At 39.8% G+C, this 20,240-nt stretch overlaps 1 protein-coding gene across 2 annotated transcripts in view; it reads right to left on the bottom strand.

The window, feature by feature from the left end:
* Positions 1-214: 214 nt before the first annotated feature.
* Positions 215-20,240, bottom strand: part of TTC39B (tetratricopeptide repeat domain 39B) — a 113,490-nt gene continuing 93,464 nt past the window's right edge. For both annotated transcript variants that reach the window (XM_055122687.1, XM_055122692.1), the window contains 4 exons: positions 15,791-15,899; positions 10,976-11,093; positions 7,538-7,654; positions 215-3,607 (listed from right to left, as the gene is read on the bottom strand). In XM_055122687.1, the coding sequence (XP_054978662.1) occupies positions 3,517-3,607; positions 7,538-7,654; positions 10,976-11,093; positions 15,791-15,899 (435 nt within the window). In that variant the 3' untranslated portion in view covers positions 215-3,516. The remainder of the gene's footprint in view (positions 3,608-7,537; positions 7,655-10,975; positions 11,094-15,790; positions 15,900-20,240) is intronic.

Here is a 20,240-nt window from a genome sequence, read left to right as displayed (position 1 = left end):
CTCTCTTTGTGCGACATCCCAAAGTAAAGAGGAAAACTTTTCTTTCGAAGGTAGGAACTGATAGTTCACCTAGTCCAAGCTTCCCAACCAGGAAGGAACAACATGGGTCTGCTAAAGTCACAGGGAAGGAAGAAAGGAGGGAAAGAAAAAAAGGAGGGAAGGAGGGAGGGACGAGAGAGAGAAAGGAATGAAGGAAGGAAGGAAGGAAGGAAGGAAGGAAGGAAGGAAGGAAGGAAGGAAGGAAGGAAGGAAGGAAGGAAGGAAGGAAGGAAGGAAGGAAGGAAGGAGAGAAAGAAGAGGAATAGGGAGGGAGGGAGAAATTGAGGGAGGGAAGAAGGGAGAGAGAGGGAGGGAGGAAAGGACTGAGAAAAAGTTTTCAAGATGATAATTCAAGCTGATTGTTCTAGAAAGTGGTCCACACACTTGTCTCATCTCTACTCTCTAAAAAGCCTCAAAGAATCAGTGCCCTTCTCTTTTCTAAGTAAATCATATGCAGGAGAAGCACAGGAAACATAAAAATACATGTTCACTTAAGAACTGATGAAATGGATATCCCATTAATTATCAAGAGGGAACCTGCCTTCCCTGATCCTAAAAGCTTAATCTTGTCTTGAGTTCTACATACATAAGCACAGCACCAATTAGAACCCTGGGTCTTGGTTAAAGGGCGAAAAAGCCAATTATACCAGGAACTACTGAAATTGTATAAATTGTCAGATACCTTGGCAGCCAAACCTATCTCATATGCACCTCAAAACATTAAATAAACCATCGAATGAGTCATTTCTGTGCTCTTTCTTCACAGAAAACCCCTCCCCTCCAAATGCAACATTAAGTAATGTCAAGAAACTTGTGCCACCAGGATATACTGAATATGGCAGAAAAAGAAAATCTATTGGGTAAAGGGTTGGGGGAATTCTGAAAGCCTGGCATGTACAAAGACCCTGAGCTCCAGCCCTGCAGGGCTCCAGGCCGAGTATGAATGAATATTGCTAGGTAGATCCCAGAGCCCCTGAGCACTGCTTGGGAACACCCCCCCCCCAATCTACTGGATAAATTATTTGTATTCCCAGGTAACTATAAAAGGATTAGAAAAAAATTACAATACAGTTGAAAAATAAGAGAAGATATTTAAACAGGAAACAGTGATCTCCTGTCATTTGCTTGGTAGTGCAGTTAAAATAAGCATAACCACTCCTAGACTGCTTTCAGAAAGAATGTTTTAGACCCTCAGTTTCTCACTAACACCAATGGTTTTTCTACTTTAAAAAAATAATGCTACCAAAGCTTTCCTGAAGAATTCATAAACTTCTGACCCAATATGGTACTGTTTGACTGCTAATTGCAAATACAGTTAACTTTCGTTCCTCTCTTGTCTAAGCTTAGTATTATTTGATTCGTATTAACAACACACACTAAGATAGATTAACATAAGAGGAAGGACTCTGAGGTGAGCATATTAATGAATCTTCAGTATCAGTCAAGATCCAGTTACTTAGGCCCAGAGAAATAGTCAAAATGCTTAGAGTACATGCAACGCATGCAAGACCCCGGGTTCAACACCACCCCTTGCCCAACACTACGTGGTTTCCTGAGCACTGCTGGGAGTGATGCCCAAGAACTGAGCCGGGAATAGCGCCCAGTCCAAAAAAAAAAAAAAAAGAGAGAGAGTAAGTAATTTAACTTCCTGCTGGGTACAGGCACATATATCAAGGAATACACAGCAAGGAACAAATCCATAATCTGGACCATCACCAGTGTCAAACGTTACTTAAGGTATCTGCATTTCCAAGTTCCTTTCTTTACTAATCGAGGTCACAAACTCACCCAATACTTTGGTGCTGGTATTATAATCAGTGCATACAATCTGAATGTTACAACTGGTGTTCACATCGCCTTCCACAATTTAAACAAGCTAACATTTGCATTATCTTGTTGCATTCTCACAAGCACCATGTACAATGCTGCTAACCCCACCGGGAAAACAGAGTCCCTCCCTGAGTGGGTGAATGAACTTGCTGCATGTCAAGCAGTGATGACAGTTATGGGAGCCTGGTTCCCACAGTCCAGAGCTATGAAACTGTAGAGGTTTCCCTGACAACTGTTGGAAAGAGAACTAGGGCAACCACTTACCCCACACCCCCACTGTGATTTCTCAGTCCTCAAGTGACTTTTCCCCTCTCTCTGGATACAATCTATCTCAGCCATAATACAGGCAGTTTGGGGGGTGGGGGAAGGCAACGAAGATAAATGATGACCACATATTAAAGGAATGGTTCGGACATTTTAACATAGGAATGATTTAGAGGAAACATTTAAACATTATCCACTGAAAATAAATTCCCCATACACAGACGCACAGTTATAAAACTGAAAGAGGCCTTGAAAGTCATCCATCTTTTTTTCCCTTTTTACAGCTAAGGAAAATGTGGGGATGCCAAGAGCAAGTGGACTCGACAGTGGTGACTCCACCCACAGCTAACTGGAGGCAAAGCCAGGGCCAGAGTCCATCTCTCTTCTGCTTAGGCCCTGACTGTGTCTCCCCATAAAAAGACTCAACTCAGTCCATGTATTTATAAGGAACCATCACAGTGTAGAGTTTGGTCTGTGGGTTTTCGCTTTTTATAAAATTAGATCGTACTTACTAACATCATAACTGTAAAAACTATTGATATTTTACATATCATTTAAAGCAGCAGGAACTTCACTTCCTATAAGAAAAATAATCAACAAACATATACATATATATATATATTTAGGCTCTCTTGCTAAAGTTGAAGATAATTTCTAAAATATGACTTTTTCTTCCCTTTGGGTACGCAGAGTTTTAAATTTTTTCTTATTATAATAGACCTAAGTACATTCAAAACAGAAAAATCTCTCAAAAAATGTTACCATCTTTAACCATGAAGACTAAAACACAATACAGCATTTTTCAATCTCTTCTGGAAACAGTTCTTTTCAACCTATTAAGTATATTATTTTGTCCCTGTACAATCCACTGTCTTCTTTTTCAGGGAGTCTTCATAAAGTTATTGTTAAGCTACTTGGAATATAGATGATTTCTATTTTGCCTCTGAAATTTAGATATGCAGCAACAAAATATCTCAAAAGCTTAACTGGCCAATAAATCTAAAAAAATGGTTCAAGTTGCAAGCCACTGGCTACTTAAACAATATTCACTTCCACATTAAAAAAATAAATAATCTAATTTAGACTTTATTGTACCTTTGAGTCCTTGAAAAGACTTTTCACTCTCCAACTCCAATCTAATATGAAAGTCTCTTTGGAGAGGCAAAATATATAGGAATTTTCTAAATAGTACTGAACATCGTTCCATAGGAAAAGAAATGCATATATGTAGAATAATATACCATACAGATTATAGAAAATATCGACGATAAAGTTATATTTTTATCTCTCATTCACAAGATCACATTTTCACTTTAATACAAGGTCTAATCTGTAGCAGATGTCAGTGTTGATTAAGGAAAAAGGTCACCCATCATGTTCTGCTCAATCTGAAGAAGGCTTTTTCCAGAGATGAAGAGCTGCCTGAATTCTGAAGTGCAGCCTGGACTCCATGGAGTAATCCTTGTAGTTGTTTCTAAAGACAATAACAATGAAATTGTGACGTCAAAACTCATTGATATGACAGGGATATACCATCATCTTTCACTTCCTCACATCTCCAATCCTTCTACACTTTCAAACTTGATTGTGATCAGAAGTGACTGGTGTTAAGATGTAAATTCTGGCAGAAGCTTCCTGAGGGCGATCTCAAAGTCATATTTTGAACAGCAAAATTCTACTTCTTTATCAAGTCATCCACCAACACAGCAATAAATAAATAGATAAATAAATAAATAAATAAGGTTTTGAGGCAGGTGTAATGAAGTTTGTGTGAGCTCTTTACAGTTTGACTTCCTTTTCTAGAATGGAAATTTTAAGGTTGCCTCATATAAACATGGTGAAGATGATTTATCATTCAAAAGAATAATCCCATTTAGCTGGAGAGATAGTAGGTGCTCGCCTTGCATACAACCAATCCCAGTCAATCCCTGACACAGCATATGGTATCCAAAACAACACTAGGAGTGTTCCCTGAGCACTGTTGGACATGGCTCTTCCCCACACCACACTCTCCTCCCCCCAAAAAACAAATAAAGAAATAAAGAAAAAACTCAGAGGCCAGACAGTTCGTACAGCAGGTAGGGTACTTGTCTGCATGCATCAAAACCCCAGTTTGATCCCTAACATCATACATGGTCCTCTGAGTCCCATCAAGAACGATCCCTGAGCACAGAGCCAGGACTAAGCTCTGAGTACTGCTGGGTGTGACTTCCAAAACAAACAAAAAAATCTTAAAACTCATGAAATTACTTGATCACATCAAAAATTACACATTCAAATTATCATGGGAAAATACTAATGGTCTGACCAATAGTCCCTATGTGACAATGTCAAAATCGACCTATAAACTCCTATATTATATTAAAAATTTAATTAGATAATTCATGTGAACTTCTCTGTTATATTTGTTAAAATCTGCAAAATGTATGAAGCACAAGCAATAACCAAAAACTTAACAAGGGACTAAATAAAACTTAAATGCTTCTGCACAGCAAAAGAAGCCAACAAAATGTAACAGCGCCTTAAAAAATGGAAAAAATATTTGCAAACCTTAAACATGATAAGGGACTAATATTCAAAATACATTAAGAAAAGAACCGGGGCTGGAGCAATAGCACAGCAGGTAGTGCATTTCCCTTGCACTCAGCCGACCTGGGTTTGATTCCCAGCATCCCATATGGTCCCCTGAGCACCGCCAGGGGTAACCCCTGTGCAACGCAGGGTGTGACCCAAAAAGCAAAAAAAAAAAAAGAAAGAAAGAAAAAGAAAAAGAACCACAGGGCCAGAGAGATAGCACAGCTGCTAAAGCATTTGCTTTGCATATGGACAACCTGGGTTCTATCCCCAGCATACCTGATGGTCCCCAGAGTATCACCAGGGGTAAAACCAAGTGCAGAGCCAGTAGTAACCCCTGAGCATCACTTGGTGTGGCCCCAAGTAAAACAAAATGAACAACAACAACAACACCAAAAAAAAAAAAAAAAAAGAACCAATTAATTGGCAAGTGAACTGAAGAGACATTTTTCTAAAGAAGATCCACAGAAGGTCTTTAGCGACAATATCTTTCTTATATGATACTCAAATCATCTATCATTAGGAAAATCCAAATTAAAACCACAATGCTGACAAAGGGTCAAAAGCATCACAACATGAGAGCTGCTCTAAGCAACTGAGTTGGGGTAGGGGGATTGCTGAAAGGGAGGAGCGTTTGGGGTCCTCAGGGAAGGGAGGTGGGTACATTGGTGATAGGTTTAGTGTTGCAACTATGTACACAGGAAACCATCAATAACAATATTGTAAATCACAGAATTGTAAGACAAAGAAAAACTGGGGGGCTTGAGCGATAGTACAGCGGGCAAGGTGTTTGCCTTGCACACAGCAGACTTGGTTCAATCCCTGGTATCCCATACAGTTCTCTAAATCTTCCAGGAGCAATCCCTGAGTGCATAACCAGGAGTAAGCCCTGAGCACAGCTGGTGTGGCCCAAACCTCCACCCAAAATAAATAAAATAATAATAAAATTTAAAACCACAATGCTATATTATCTCATATCTGTTCATCGGTTAGAACGCTCATTGCAGAATATCTGTTACTGTCACTGTCATCCCGTTGCTCATCGATTTGCTCGAGCGGGCACCAGTAACATCTCCATTGTGAGACTTGTTACTTTTTTGGCATTCAAATTGGCATTCAATTTGAATTTTTGGCATTCAAATTGGCATTCAATTGGTAGCTTGCCAGGCTCTCCTAGAGGAACAGAAGAATCAAACCCAGGTCAGCTGTGTGTAAGGCCCCGCTGTGCTATGTGTGTGTGTGTGTGTGTGTGTGTGTGTGTGTGTGTGTATACACACACACACATTTTTTTAAGGTAAAAGATTTATTTTGGTAACCATGTGGAGATAAGAGAATTCTCACATACTGCTGATAGAAATGTAAACTGGTCTAGCTTTATGAAAAACAGCATGGGGAGATGCCTCAAAAACCTAGAGCTAGTGCTATCATATGATCTACTTCTGGAAATATATCCAAAGAAAACAAAAATTCTAGCTCCAAAAGATACCTGTATCTTCATGCATTATGCTGCATTATGCTTCATGCATTATGCTGCATTATTTACAATAGTCAAGATATGGAAACAATCTAAATGCTCATCTACAAATAAATGGCAGTAGAAGGTATGGTTTAAAGACATAATGGAATATTATTTAACCATTAAAAATTTTAAAAGTAAATACTTCCATGCAACAACATGGATGTACCCTGAAGGCATTATGCTAAATTAATTAATCTAGAAAGAGACACAGAAAAACTACACGTTTGTGGTTTACAGGTAGAATCTAATTAAAGTACAATTAAACTCACAGTAAAAGAGATCAGATTTGTGGTTGCCAGAAGGTGAAAAGGAGAACTGGAGAAAAAGGCCATTGATAGCCTCATAAAAAAATAAAATGCTTGAAATGTACACAGTAAACAGAAGAGAACTGGGGAGTCTCAAGGGTCTATTTAAATCCGTGGTCCTCCAAAAAAGGGAAGATTTAGTTGAACATGGACACAAGGCAGCAAATTCTAATTTATGGACCAAATCTATATACTGTCTAATTTTTTTTTACTGCTTTCCTTAGAATTGATAGGTTACAGAAACTTTATAGTGCAAATTTGAAACTACTACTATAAAAAGTTTGTGGAGCCTTGATATAAAAGGGAATGATTTCAAAATCTGCTACACAGGTACCCATCAACTCATCTGTAAATAGTCACGATAGTGCTTCAGGTACTGTACAGGCTGGAAACTGCACAATTACTGCAAAAGATGAGCATAAACTGGCATAAATCAGAAAAGGGGATATTATTACTTTTACTGAAGTCTTCACTTTTTTTTTTTTTTTTTTTTTGGGTCACACCTGGTGATGCTCAGGGGTTACTCCTGGCTCTGCACTCAGGAATCACCTTGGCGGTGCTCAGGGGACCATATGTGATGCTGGGAATCAAACCCGTGTCAGCCACATGCAAGGCAAACCCCCTACCCACTGTGCTATCGCTCCAGCCCATGAAGCCTTTACTTTTAGAGGTATGATTATACTACTGCTGTTGAAACTATTGACCTGTGGGACTCCACAGCGTTGAAGCACTATAGCACTGTCATCCCATTGTTCATCAATTTGCTCAAGCAGTCACCAGTAACGTCTGTATTGTGAGACTTGTTATTGTTTTTGGCATAACAAATATGCCACGGGGAGCTTGCCAGGCTCTGCTGTGCAGGCGAGATACTCTCGGTAGCCTGCCAGGCTCCCCAAAAGGGATGGAGAAATCAAACCCGGGTCGGCTGTATGCAAGGCAAATCCCCTACCTGCTGTGCTATCGCTCCAGCCATAGCAATAGAGGAAAGCCAGCCATGAACACTTACCTGGCAGTTTCCAGAACCTTTATGGCCTTGTCGATTTCCCCTTGGTTTTTGTACAAAAATGCCAACTCAAACAGGGTAAATGGCACTAGGTAGTGGTCATACTTCAGTAGCTTTTCACTAAAAGAATAAATGAAAAGCAATTAAGTCCTAATAGACTAAGACGCGAGCCATGCTTTTTCAACATAGAACGTGAGTGTCCCCCATCTTCAGAAAACAGATGTAGCACTTAGCCTTTATCAGAGAGAAGCTGACATAACACACACACACACACACACATCTAATAAATTATGGTGTGGCAACAGTTTAGTTCTTAAAAGAAACCAAGAACTGAGGATTCCTTACTGTTTCAGAGACAAACGGATATATGTAAATCTTCTAGATTAACTACCCCTGGAAAGGATATGAAAGGATGACAAATGTATTTACGCAGGGCCAAATAGTACAAAGCTTAAGGTATTTGCCTTGGTTAGATTCCCAACACTGTCAGGAGTCACCTCTAAGCAGAACCAGAAGTAGCAGCACCAGGGATGAACCCCACTTGAAAATATGTATTTGTGGGACAGCTAAGGTGCTTACCTTGTATGCAATCAACCAGGGTTCCATCTACAGCACCACATATGATCCTTCAAGCAAAGCTAGGAGTGGCCCTTGAGTACAACCAGCTTATGGCACTAAAGTTCCCCTCCTCCCAAAAACTATATTAGAAAATAATTCCTTTTAGAGATAAGAAATCTGGGGGCAGAGAGATAGTATACGGGATTAGATGCTTGCGTACAGTCAATGCTAGTTTAATCCCTGATACTAAATATGGTTCCCTGAACATTGCCAGGAATGATCCCTTAATAGAGAGTTGTAAGCCTTCCACACCACTAGATGTGACCCCAAAACCAAATAAAATATAACCCTTTAAAAAACCTTATTTGGGGGGCTGGAGCTATAGTACAGCGGGTAGGGTGTTTGCCTTGTACGCGGCCAACCTGGGTTCAATCCCCAGCATCCCATATGGTCCCCCGAGCACTACCAGGAGTAATTCCTGAGTGCAGAGCCAGGAGTAACCCCAGTGCATTGCTAGGTGTGACCCAAAAAGCAAAAAAAAATACTAAATAAATAAATGAACAAACCTTATTTTTTTAAAGATTCAATTTTCTTTGTAATAAATCTTATAGCAATAGGGGAAAGAAAATAACTAAGATTATATTAAAATAACATAATATTTCTGTAGTCAGAAATATTATGAAAAACCAAACCAACAAAGTATATAGGATAATGCTAAAGGATTCCCAGGGTTTGCTCAGCCTGAATCAGTAGGACTTCATGTCTGATGTCTAGGCAAGCAGCTAAAATGTCTAGGACTGAGACATCACATAAAGCTGGGGCCTTGAAAGCACTTCATCATAGGAAAGGTAAAAGCCCTATTTATTTACTGGCACAGGAGAAAGAGAAAGACAAAGACTCTGTGGCCTGCCCTTTTGTTTGTATAAAATAACACGTTCTTTAATAACCAGTAGGCCTGATTTTATCTGAATTTGAAACTCAATTTTACATTTCCCAAGTGACCCAGGAACTCTGAGCAATTAACTGATATGCCAATGGGTCTTAGGCTAGAAACGCCTTTGAATAACCTGGTTGAAATAAAGGTGAAATTACTTTAGGCTCTTCATCAATGCTAGCCTCATGATAGTCTCAAGATAAAACCCCACTGAATGAACTTACCTTTCAAAAGTGATAAAACACATGAACTAATAATTTACTGAGATTAGTAAACACAACGAATGGTATAAATGGGTCATTGTTTTGGTTCTGACAAAAACACCAATAAAACAGAATAAAAATAAACACTAAGTTCATTAAAAAGAGCACTTATTTAGGAAACAGATGTGATCTGTTTCTTCTGTAAGGACAATAGTCCTCTTACCCTCTTAGAAAATATTATTAAAAAGAAGGGGTCAGTGATCATGGGTCAAAAGGCATATGATAGTGAATCATAAATGAATATGATATGATAATGACAATGTGAATTTTAGTCTGTGGCTATTATCGATTTGATTTGTCAAGTTTTCAAAATATTTGAGCCAGTATGTTAAAATCTGCAGATTCTGAGCTGGGGAGAGAGCAAATGACTGAGTGAATGCTGTACAAGCAGCAAGTCCAGCTTTGATCCCCCGCACCACCTACACTGAATGAATGAACAAGCTGTTTGGTCCCCCAAACAGCTCCATGTGTGACTCCTGAACACAGGGCTGGGAATAGCCCCCAAGTACTATTGGGTATGTTTCCCCAAATTGGAATACAGAACAAAAATAAAGTGGAGCTTTAATCACTAAAATAATGTTTTGTTGTTATTTTTTCAAAAAAATCTACAGATTTTATGCAAAAAATCCAGATTTCAATCTTTCATAAAAAATTATAGCAATTATTGGCACTGGGCCTACATTTTTCAGAACAGTTAATTGGAGCAAATGGAAATTAGGTACATATGCTCTTCCAAATCGATAGTGTCCATCCATCCCTATTCCTGCCATCACTCAGTAAGGCAGTTGTGAAAAGTTACAGTTGTGACCTCAGACAGAGAGAAGAGGGCTAGATATCAGAACCTGAATTTGACTTTGTTTACTAAAGGAATAGGACACATCATCATCAATGTTATTTATAGCCAGAAGACATGCCCCTTGTCCAAAGAGAAACTGTTACAGTGTGCATCATATGCCTTCTCTGACAAGTCACTGTCACAAATCTGAATTCTTAGGGCCTAGCATGATCTCTGGCACATAATGGAAGTTTAAAAACTGCAGAATAAATAAATGCGCAAATAAATGTATCAATGACAAAGGACATCACCTAGATTTGGAGAGTGTCATGCTACATGAAGGTAGAAGGAAAAGGACAGATTTCTATTATACTTTGGATATAACAAAAATCAAAGTAAGGGTATAATAAATATCCAAAGGCAATAGAAATCAAAAACTGGTCTTTAGTAGAAATGTTACCACAGGGGAGGGGAGTGGAGGTGGTGGAAAGAGGCCTGTGCAGGGAAGTGGATACTCTGATAGAGAATGTGTTATGCATGAAGCCCTAATCATTAACAGTATTATACATCATGGTGCCTGAATTTTTTTTAAATGTGCACGAATCACAAATTTGGGGAGATTTAAAAAAGAAGAAAAGATAATACCAGTTTAAATGGACACCAGTTGTTATCCATGCCATGCATTTAGTTTGGGGGTGTCACCTTTAAATCAAGTCAAGTGAAAAATCTGTAAAAATGCATAAAGTCATGTTCTACTTAGACTCCAACACTCTTCTCAAAGATCAAAAACCCTCCTGGATTCTGCTTAAGGTCATTACAAGTAAAAGGCTAGCCAGGAGATCAAACTTCCTCCCTTGATTTCCCCCTCCCTACCCATAATCTACACCCAGGATGGAATTCACTGTTTTCACCTTTGGATAACGTGATTGAAACACAATTCTGCTTGCAAAGGCCGCTGTAGATTCTTCAGGCAGCATCCTTTCAACAGCTTCACTAAGCACTCGTCATCCACAGAGTAGTCGCTGACATCTTAAAGCAAAGCAAACAAGAATCACACACAAAAAATAATACGATGAAAAATCCTGATATGGAGAAAGACCTAATGACTATTAGGTTTCACAGGAATCATTGTAAAATAAGGAAAATATTTTTAGCATTTGTTCTGTCTCACTAAATAAAATACATGAAGATATGTTCCATGGAAAGAATATTGAATTTGCTACATGAATGCACCGTTTTATTAAACAGTTCACTCTAGCTATCGAAAAAAAAATTTTTTTTGCAAGCAGTGTGATGTTAGCTGCAACCAGGAAAATCAGAACTCTAAAGAGGAGGTTTATTCATTCTATAAAAGGTAAAGCCATGAGGAGCAAGAAGGCTGCCCCCTCCTAGCTTCTGGCTTCTAACTGTGTTGGCTTCAGCAATAGAGGATTGCACTTCCATATGGAGAAGCAGATGGCCTTGTAACCACTCAGAATTCAGAAGGTAGAATACCCTCTCAGATCATTATGTTTACAACTTATCAATTCTCCCGGATTATGTTCCTGGGGATGGGCGGAGGGAACTGTGTTATAAAATCAGACAAAATGGTTCTGAAGTATGTAAGGTGCCTACACTCGTCCCAAACTTCCCGCTGCTGGAGGCTAACGTAAGAATTTTATTTCTCCACTTTTCCCCTTTTTGAAAATAGCTCTTTGCCTTCCATAGCCCAAGGCAATAGAATATTAAACAGAAGGAACCATATTATGTGACATCTGACAAAGGGCAGCTGCTCCTCATCTACCACTTGTGAAAATTTAGGGTCTGTCTCTTCCTTCCTTTTTCTTTTCTTTTCTTTCTTTCTTTCTTTCTTTCTTTCTTTCTTTCTTTCTTTCTTTCTTTCTTTCTTTCTTTCTTTCTTTCCTTCTTTCTTTCTCTTTCCTTCCTTTCTCTTTTCCTCTCTTTCTCTCTTTACTTTCCTTCCTTTCTTCCCTCTTTTCCTCTTTCTTTTTCTTTTCTTTTTTTTTCAAGGGGTGCAGAACTAACATCTATTCAAAGACTAACTGATTATTTATCACAACCCAAGTGTGTAGGGGAAGTAAGACAATGAATGAGAGTCTCTCAGACTAAACCCTCCTGCTTGCTGTGCAAACCTCAGGAAGCTCAATGAACACAATCTGGTATTTAAGTGGGAAATCTGCTCATCCCTGGGAAGTGAACAACGCGGCGTCTCCATCAGAAATGACTCACTTACTACCACTGCTTTTCATCTCACACTTCCAAGACCCAATAGGCATCCAACAAAAAACTTACAAATTTCAATACCACAGAACCTTTCCTATTACTAAAGAGCCATTTTTCTACACCTGCTCCAAAAAGGATCTATCCCTGCTTCTAATGTTGAATGCACCACAAATCGCACATTTCAGAAGCAGTATCTTTTTGGGGCTTCTACTGCATCCTGTGCAGCAGCAACTGATGCCAGTTTGTGTTACCACACTATTTTGGTGTTCTGTGAGTGGTAAATATGTGGAGCAACACACCGGCCATAGAAAGTGAAAGAGCCAATAAAGCTACGCTTCATTTTTATCTGTATCATGAGTTAAGGATATGAAAAAAAATTTTAAATAACAACATTTGTCCCCACGCCTTTGAAAGCAAAAACATTCTTTCCCTGAGACCACAATCAGATGATTATTTTTCCTTAAAACATAATACGTTATCATGATTCTCAACCTCCTGAGTGAGTTCATGGATGAACATTTAAACACAATTTCCATTTTCCATTCCAAGAACATTACACGATGAATCTGCCAAGGCAGATTTTTAATACCAAAGAAAGATCTGCTGAACCTAATAAAACAAAGGGTAGGCTGAGGTGGAGAGAAAGAAAGCTTGAAGCTGTCACATGGCAAAAATAGCAATAGCAAAGTCTTTTAAAAGCTAGTTGCAATGCACCAAAGGAAAGATTTGGAAATAGAAAAGTAAAAAACCAAAGTAACACTTTCCTTTTATGTAACACTGATTACATTTGCCATAAAAATTTACTAAGCTAACTAACTGCAATAAATGGTCCAAGTAGGACTCCTGTACCAATTTCTGCCTACAATTTAGTGAGATTTCAAACAAAGGGCTACTGGAAATCAATCCGAAACACTAATGCCACACACACTGACAGCTTTCTACTGTTCATATTAGTGACCAGACTTTCCTCCAATGGCACTGTGGGATTCAAATGGCAGTTCTATCGTCCACCATCTAGTGCTATAAATAGTAAAACCAAACTCTGCTTTTGCATGCCTGTGTCACTCTGGTGATGAAATCCACAGCCTCATCTAAGGAAATAGAGCTTTCCCATTGCAAAAGAATAACATTTTGTAACTACATGGAAAGATGTTAACTTATGTGAGTCACTCCCTAATCTATACAAATATCTAACTATCATATTATATCTAATATATATCTAATCACCTATGAAATGATAACTTATAATTAATTATACTTTAATCAAAGTTTATGATGTCCAGGTATAATGTAATTTATAAGTATAAAGCAAGGTTAAGGTAGAAAACACACAAAAAATCTAAATTTTCTGTGCCACAAAAATATGGATGACTTCTGAAAAATTTTACATCAATTGAAATTACATATCTTACATTTTTATAGAAAAAAAATGTCATTCAAAATTTCAACCTCAGCGCCATAGAGAATAGTACCAAGGGCCCCGGTTCAATCCCTGGCATTGCACGGTTCCCAAAGTATTGCCAGGCGTGGCTGTGGGAGCCCCAAACATCACCCAGGTGGTCCGTGTAATCCTTGGCACCCCAGGCCAAGCAACACTGCATCTTCGGACGCTCACATTGAACTGCCAATCCAGCTGGTTGAGAATTGCCAAGAAGGGCCCTAGGTCTCATAAACACAGCTTGGGTCTCCCCTGCCCTCACAGCACCCCTTCAAAAAAACATTCAATCTTGGGGCCAGAGTGATAATACAATTGGTAGGGCATTTGCCTTGAATATAGCCAACCCAGGTTCAATCCCTGGCATCCCAGATGGTCCCCAAGAACTGCCAGGAAAATTCTTGAGCCCAGAGCTAGGAGTAACCCCTGGCCATTGGCAGGTGTGGCAAAAAAAAAAAAAAAGGCAACAACAAAAAACCACCTCAAATTCATACTGCAGCTCAAAGTAAAATATGCACAAATGTGGTGCTCATCTATAGAGACACATTCAATAATTTATCTCCCAAAGGATGAGAATGTCAAGAATAAACGTTCTGTTTGGGGACTACAGATCATGTACACACAGCTTTGAACACAGCTGACCCAGGTTCAATCCTCAGTATACCATCTGATCCCTCAAGCTCTCCAGGAGTGATCCCTGAGTGCAGAATCGGGAATACCCTCTGCACTGCTGGCTGTGGCCCCCAAACAAACAAACAAAATAAATAAATGTTTTCCTTCATTACTATTTTCCAGCTGAGAAAAATGAGTTTACTGTTGTTTTTCCTGACCACTCCTGAACCTCTATATCCTTTACCCTGTTTATTACCACCAAGATTTTCACTGTATTTCTGTGTTTAGAGCATACTCTTGGCAAAATAACTACAGGATACAGTGATAAAGAATACAAGAAAGTCTGTCATTATGTCTGTTTACTTTAAAAAAATAATTCTATAAATTATACTTAGTTAGAAAATGAAGAATACTCTGGATACTGTCCAGTCCTTTTTTATCCAGAGGGGGAGAAAATGGCCTCCTGGTGGGCAGTGGCATGACTCAGGGGAAGAAGTAGCCTTGGGCACCATTGGGGGTGTTTTCTATTTGTTTGGGTCATTCAGATGGTAGATTTCCACGGACGGGGAGATGTTGAGTAATTTTTTTTCTTTTTATGAAAAGGAGACAGTGCTCCAAGTAAGTTTTGGCACCCTAAATCTAGTACAATACATTTCCCATCTTAAAAGAAAGCTTTTAAAGCTCAGAGTAATGAGGTTTGTTCTGAGTCACACAGTTGCAGATCCGAGGTGCATAAGCCTAGATGCCTGATTTTCCTTCTATTCTGCCAGCTGCCCCTCCAGTAAATGGAGTTTCCAGGAGATGGAGGGAGGCCTTTACTATACCAAAAATAGAGTGAAAAAACTGAGCTGTGGTAAGACTCCAATATGAGAACAAACAATTCTCTATGTCTGCAAAGAGCATTAGTCGTCATTGGAGAGTAAAAAAAAGAAGCAAGAAAAGATCAAACAGAAACTGGAGATATACATGCTTTCCTGTTTCAACCATATTCCTCCCTTCATATTTTCTGTAACAGCTTTGAGATGTAACTTACAAAACCGTACAAACCATGCAGTTCACCCATTTAAAGAATATACAATTTAGTAGATTACAAAATTGTGTGGCCATCATCACAATCAACTCTGGAACATTTCATCAGGCTCAAAAGAAATAGCATGCTCTTCACTTCCTCTGTGTCCTTTGTTCTCCCATCCCTATGCAACCACTGATCTGCTTTCTGCATTTTCAAATTGCTCTAATATTGTCAACATTTCATACTAATAGAATCCTACAACTTGTAGTCCTTTCCGAAGGCCTCCTTTCTCTGCTTGCTGTCCCCCTGGTCTACCCGTTACAGGGTGTTCCTTCATCTCATGATCACTAAGGTACATGCAGCCCAACTTAGTAAGGGCAGAGGTTTGGGGAGAGGACAGGAGAGTGGCAGAGGTAACAAGTTCCAGGCTCTTCTCATACTTACTTTCGTTCTGCAAAGCTGCCTCGGCCTTTTCAATGGTTACCAAAAGATTTTCAGACAGATCCTTTCTTTTGCTCACTATTGGAAAACCATTCCAGACATACATCATTTCCTAATGAGGATAAATGAGAAACCACTCACAGTTAAGTGCAATCACTCACTGTCCTTCTCAATGACAAACTACATCTGTATGCTTTGCCTTCACTTGCTAGGGAAATCAAGGCAACATTCTGCAATTCTCCTTTTCCCATTTGAATTTTTCCCATCTGAATTTTAGTAATATAATTTCCCCTTCTCTCAAGTTATCATACACCTTGACTTGATGCTGTGAAATAATTCAATTCAATACACGGTATATTATGTTTGTACTGAAAATTATTTACTTGTTTTTTTAACAAATATTTACTAGTACCTCCATGTCTTTAACCCCATAAGAAAATAACAGAAGTGTGCAGGACTAAATATTTTAACTAACACCATGAATAAGTTAATGGAAGTTTTGGTGTTACTAGTTTTTGTTTGTTTTAGTCCACACCGAATGGGTACTCAAGGGCTACTCCTGGCTCAGGGCATGGGAGATGCTCGGGGAACCATGGAGCCAGGGGTGGAACCCAGACTCTCCAGTGGTTGAGTCATCTCTCTGGTGCTTTGTTATTATTTTTAAGTAAAAAAAATTTTTTTTTAAATACAGCCATTTGTTTATAAAACATGCTTCCAAGAACATCACTGGAAATGAACATAGGAAATATTTTACTGGGCTCAGGTTCTTTTATACCATTAAAAATATGTGACAGTCCAGTAATGCAATCCAAGATGCAGAAAATACATTCATTTAAAGGCCATATGGCTGAGTGACAGCCCTGAAAAATATAAACTAATGATTTTGCGTTGCAAATTACATTTTATAGGCTAACAGATGAGAATTTTTTTTGGACCAAAAGCAAATGTGCTTTTGCTTGAAAATATTTTTCTAATCCTCCTGGTGGGTAGTGCAGCTCATATTTTGAGGGGGAGGAAATAAGCAGGGAGTTAGTATATTCCTGGAAATAAATGTATATTAAAATATGATACAGATACTGTTTGAAAAGCTTCTTTTTACAGGGACGTGGCAGAAATAAGAAAGATACATTTGAGAGGCAGCAAAGTCACCTTCACTTCATGGCAATGAAAACTAAGATGGCAATGCTTGCACTTTTATTGTACACCTAACTTCATACTTGTTAACAGTCTTAAGGATGAGAAGAAATCACAAATAAATATTAGCCAATAAATAATATCTAATTAACACTTGGGCTACTACTTTTAGCAGGATGATACCCAGTGATACTGGAACTCTCAGGGCCAGCCCCTGCAGTGTCAGCCCAGCAGAACGGACCTGAAAGTCTGATACTCAGAGGCTCCAGGGCTGCCCCCTGAGGTGCTAGGAGAGTGAGCAGGGGCGCGGATGTGTGTGTGGGTATCTCAGACTCAGGTCTCTACCACTTGAGCTATCACCTTAGGCTTAATGAAATGTGTCTTTGTTTACTGATGGGATATCTCACCAGAAGAATATCATACTTGAGTCTTATTTCAGAGTAAGATTTTGAGGGGCTGGAGTGGTAGTATAGCAGGTAGGGGACTTGTCTTGCATGTGGCTGAGCAGGGTTTGATCCCTGGCATTTCATATATTCTCCCAAGCTTGCCAAGCGTGATCCCTAAGCATGGTGTCAGGAGTCAGCCCTGAGTACCACGAGGTGTGGCCCATAACAAACAAACAAACAAAACCAGTAAGATTTTAAGGAGCTGCGGGGGTGGGGGGGAGCTAGAGCAATAGTACAGTGGGTAGGGCATTTGTCTTGCACACAACCGACCCAGGTTTGATTCCCAGCATCCCATATAGTCCCCTGAGTGCCAGGTGTGAACCAAAAAGGCAAAAAAAAAAAAAAAAAAAAGATTTTGAGGAGCTGGGAGATAGCAGTGATTAGGGTGCCTGCATAACATATACCTGCACCTGACTTCAATTCTGGCACCACATAATCCGAGTGCCACTGGGGGATTCTGGCACTAAAGTGTTTCAACAGCACTGCGTCCTGGGCACCTTTTATTGAACCTATAGTCTAGTTGATTCAGAGTTGCTGCTGGGAGCTGCGAGCCTCCCAAGTGCTGCTTGGGACCACCCCCACCAAAACAAAGTGAGGAAAGGATAAGATTTTGGTAAAATTCCTAGTTACTACAAATTCGAACCAATTTTTATACCATAGACCTGGAGAAATCTCAACCTCTCTTGAGATTCTTAATAATCAAACATGAGGGAGGGGAGGAGGGGACAGGAGAGAGCTCAGGGGGTTGAAGTGCAAGTCTGGCATGCAGAAGTCCCAGGTTCAATCCCCGGCACTGTATGTCACCCAAGCATCACCTGGAAGCCCTCATGTATTGCTGCAGTGGCTCCTGGCTCCAGCATCACTACAGCCAGCAGTACCACATAGCCAGCTGAGTACAGGCAGGAGAGGCCATGCAACCCCCAGTCCAGAACTGCTTGGGAAGCCCTACCCTTCACCCTCCCCCCACCCATAATAAAAGCAGGATATAGTTTTATGCACATAAGCCTCTAAGTTCTAAAGCTCAGAAACATTTGTGAGGCCCCTAGAAATTTTTCAAGCAAATGGATGACGTAGGTTAAGAAAAAAACAAACAATTCCAGTGCAAATCACTTGACAGGAAAGACTGAGGAATGGCGCTCAAGCTGGGACTGGAAAAACTGCAACGGGTTCATGTGGCACCCTGGAAAGGAGATGTGCATTTTTGTTATTTGCAAGATGATCTCTTGCAAATAGCAAATATTTGCTCTTCTGCCTATACTCAGCTGGCTATGTGGCACTGCTGGCTGTAGTGATGCTGGAGCCATGAGTCGCTGCAGCAATACACTCGGGCTTCCAGGTGATGCTTGGGTGACCATACAGTGCCGGGGATTGAACCTGGGACGTGTGCAGGGCAAGTGCTGTTCAGAGGGCTCATGCTTCTATCTCATTTCCTTCCAGGCACAGAACAATCTAGTCTGTGATGTCCTCTGAGATGATCTGAAGTAAGGATTACCCTGGTCTAGGTACTAGGCACAGATCTACAACCTCCCTGGTCTCTGTCAGGGCTGCAGTTTTCTTGCTCTAGCACCTACTTGCATGTGTGAGGCTGTGGGATTAATCTCTAGCACTGCAGAGAGAGAGAAAGGAGTGTGCTTTCTAAGTCAGTTAGAAAGCGACAAGAAACCCAGTGAAAAAAATTAGGAAGATGAGTTTTTCATTTTCCCCCCATACCAAAGTAGAAATATAAATTAAAACATTTAAACAGTGTTGGGATAGTTTTTAATTCTGCCATTTTTATAAAGGCACAAGTGATAATGGCAATATATCAAAATATTAAATTAATATGCCATTCAACCAGGAATTGAATCCCTAGGAATCTTTTCCAGAGAAATATACATACAAAAAAGACTATAAAAGACATAGTGCAGCATGTCTGTAACGATAAAAACTGGAAACAACTACATCACTGTCAAAGAAGAACAATAGTATTCTGGAATATAAAAATAAATGAAAAACCAGGAGCTCCCAGAGGAGGGCAGCAGATGTCAGTGGGCAGTAGACAGCTTCCTGTGCTATTTATGTACCTACCTCACAAAAGTCCTAAAATGGTATGCTAATCTGATATACTTCATACCTCTTCAAGCCTGCATTGAGAACCCCTCAGCTGAAATGAGGAATTTCAGGGAGGAAAACTGACTTGACCGAAACGGCATGCTCAAGATTTAACTTGAAACTGGCCATGCTCAGGACTGAACTCCTGGCTCTGTGCTCAGACATCACTCCTGGCAAGGCTCAGGGCATCATATGTGTGACAGGGACTGAACCCACGTCAGCTGTGTGCAGGGCAAGTGCTCTGCCCGCTGTTCTCTCTCCAGCTCCTCCTTTCCTTGGTAGTTTATCTTCTGATTTTTGTGGGGGAGGGAGTGTTGGTGCCACACCTAGAGGGGCATAGGGCTTACTCCTCACTCTGTGCTCAGGGATCACTCCTGGCAGTGCTTGGAGTGATCATACATATGTGGTGATCATACATATGGCACCACACACCATACATATGTGGTGCCAGTGACTGAATTAGGGTTTGGCTGTGCACACTGTCATTGTCTCACCAGCCTCTCTGACATTTAATGCAGTTCCTAGAAAAGGGCAAACTACACAGGAGGTTTTTATTACAGTTCAATTCCATCTCAATTATGTTGACTCATCCCTTAATGACCTGACCTGTTAGATGAGGCTACCAAAAAAGAAAATCCTCCCAAAGAGTATTTAGTACCTAATACATTTAGTGAAATTAAAAAATTGTCTCTGTAAAATTGCATACTTTTAAATAGTTTCACCACAATACCTAGAACATACCAAGGAGTCAAAAGACACTAGCTCTGTTACTTAATGGTTCA

The sequence above is a fragment of the Sorex araneus genome, chromosome 1 (assembly GCF_027595985.1).
Source record: "Sorex araneus isolate mSorAra2 chromosome 1, mSorAra2.pri, whole genome shotgun sequence".
NCBI classification, from domain to species: Eukaryota; Metazoa; Chordata; class Mammalia; order Eulipotyphla; family Soricidae; genus Sorex; species Sorex araneus.
The sequence above is the reverse complement of the archived record's forward strand: the minus strand, read 5'-3'. Positions and strand labels throughout refer to the sequence as shown.